We start from the raw sequence: 1788 nt of genomic DNA, 5'->3' as shown, positions 1-1788 counted from the left end.
AATGTCAACACAAAGCTTTCTCTTGTGTCTGTGAATTCCTAAAAGACCTCCAAGTGAACTGCCTCGCAGAGTGTTAGACTGCATTTATTAGCTCCTACTTTGAGGGAAAATCTTATCCTGCATATGATCAGCACACCCAGTGTGTTATGGAGCAAGTTTTTAATACAAGAATGGCTGCATTTTACTCCATCACAGCAGGTGACTACAGCTACCCTGACAGTTAAGAGTGGGTTCACTGCTTTGGGCGAGTCACTCATATTTCCATAAAGTCACTGTGTAATTTCAGCTGGATATTGTGTCAAAATTAGTCTGTAATACAGTACTCCTTTGACAGTTATAATTACTACACTTCATTTGAAGTGATGCAGTTGTCTTCTCCTGAAGAGCAAAGAAACTTTTTTTTTTACATTTTCTTTTTGAAATGCAAAATAACAGCAAACAAACACTAACAAGTAACAAAAATTTGACAGATTACACGGCCCTTTTGATTGCTCACTTACCCTGCTGCATCCACTCTCAGCTTTTTGAATGCTGTTTGTAGACTCTCTTCCTCCTCATCTTTAGCTTCCAAGTCCATGGATGTGCTCTCAGTGGGTAACCAGCCGTGCCATATAGAATAAACTGGAACACAGAGATTGGGGTTTGATGCTCAGGTCTGAACCCACGAGGTCTGTACAGAACCGACTGACCCTGCCAGGGGTGCTTGTTCTTCTGCGGGCAACACCCTTCCTTTAGGATCAGACCTGCCCAGGGCTGCTCACTGTGAAACCCAAGTTTCTCAGAGCAGGCCCAGCCTGTGCCAGAAACAACAGGGAGTCTTTTTACCCACGAGTGAACAGATGTTATGGATCCTGCCCACCCGTGTAACTCGCGGCTGTGAGCAGGACACAGAGCTCCAGGAAGGACAGAACCACAGGCTGGCTGGGGCTGGAGGGGATCCCTGGGGGTCCTCCCTTATTGCTCCAGCAGGGCCACCCGGAGCTGGCTGCCCGGGCAGCTCTGGAGTGTCCCCAGGTAGGGGAGGCTGCGGAGCTGCCCCGGGCTCAGCCCCTCAGCGCTCCCCCCAGCTCGGGCAGCACCCCCCGTGTGTTGGGGCTCGCCCACGGCCTCTGCTCCCGCCCGGGCACCGCTGATCGCAGCGCGCCCCTGGCCCGTCCGCCCCACACCTCGCGGAGCCCCCTCCGGGCCCTCCTCCCACCGGGGCGGCCGCGCTGCCCCCATGACCTCCCCCCCCGCCCCTCAGCCCGGGCCCCGCGGGCCACACCGCCCCCCGCCCCGCGGCCTCTGCGCGGGAACACGCGCGGCGGCCCCTCCGCGGCTCCGGTGTGGGGGCTGTCCCGGGAATGTCCCGGGGGTGTCCCGGGGGTATCCCGGGGAGCGTCCCGGGGGGGTGTCCCGGTACCGTCACTCACCCGCCGCCTTCCCGGGGGGCGCGCAGCACAACAGGACGTGACGTCACGGCCCCCGCGGGGGCGCGCCCGAGCCCCGCCCGCCCCTCGCCCGCCGCGCGCGTGCGCGAGCGCCGCCTGTTCGTGAGGGGGCGGCGGGCCCGGCCCGGAGCGCGGAGAGTGCGGTGAGTGCGGGGATCCCCCGGCCCATCCCCATCCCCATCCCCATCCCCATCCCCATCCCCTGTCCCTCACCCTTCCCGCTCCCCCGGGGCCGCTGGGCCCTGCCGTGTCCCCCCGGCGAGCCCCCCCCCCCGCGCTGGATCGGAGGGCGCCGGGGGAGCCCCGCGGGGTCCGCGCTGAGTCACGGCCCGGTCCGGTCGGGGGGTCTGGGATGGGG

General features: G+C 61.7%; 2 protein-coding genes across 2 annotated transcripts in view; one reads left to right on the top strand and one right to left on the bottom strand.

Moving 5' to 3' along the window:
- LOC114064723 (oxidative stress-responsive serine-rich protein 1-like) overlaps positions 1 to 1493 on the bottom strand; it is a 6550-nt gene extending 5057 nt beyond the window's left edge. Inside the window, exons 1-2 of the mRNA XM_027898032.1 lie at positions 1413 to 1493; positions 501 to 621 (exon numbers count right to left, since the gene is read on the bottom strand). Coding sequence (XP_027753833.1) covers positions 501 to 577 — 77 coding nt within the window. The 5' untranslated portion in view covers positions 578 to 621; positions 1413 to 1493. The remainder of the gene's footprint in view (positions 1 to 500; positions 622 to 1412) is intronic.
- The window catches only part of OSER1 (oxidative stress responsive serine rich 1), a 6835-nt gene continuing 6533 nt past the window's right edge, over positions 1487 to 1788 (top strand). The window contains exon 1 of the mRNA XM_027898031.1: positions 1487 to 1564. The gene's annotated coding sequence lies outside the window, so the exon portion shown is untranslated. The remainder of the gene's footprint in view (positions 1565 to 1788) is intronic.

This window comes from Empidonax traillii, unplaced genomic scaffold (genome assembly GCF_003031625.1).
Source record: "Empidonax traillii isolate 1590-97213 ecotype Southwest subspecies unplaced genomic scaffold, ASM303162v1 scaffold575:size619451, whole genome shotgun sequence".
Lineage (NCBI taxonomy): Eukaryota > Metazoa > Chordata > Aves > Passeriformes > Tyrannidae > Empidonax > Empidonax traillii.
Note: the sequence above shows the minus strand (reverse complement) of the source record. Positions and strands in the feature narration are given on the sequence as shown.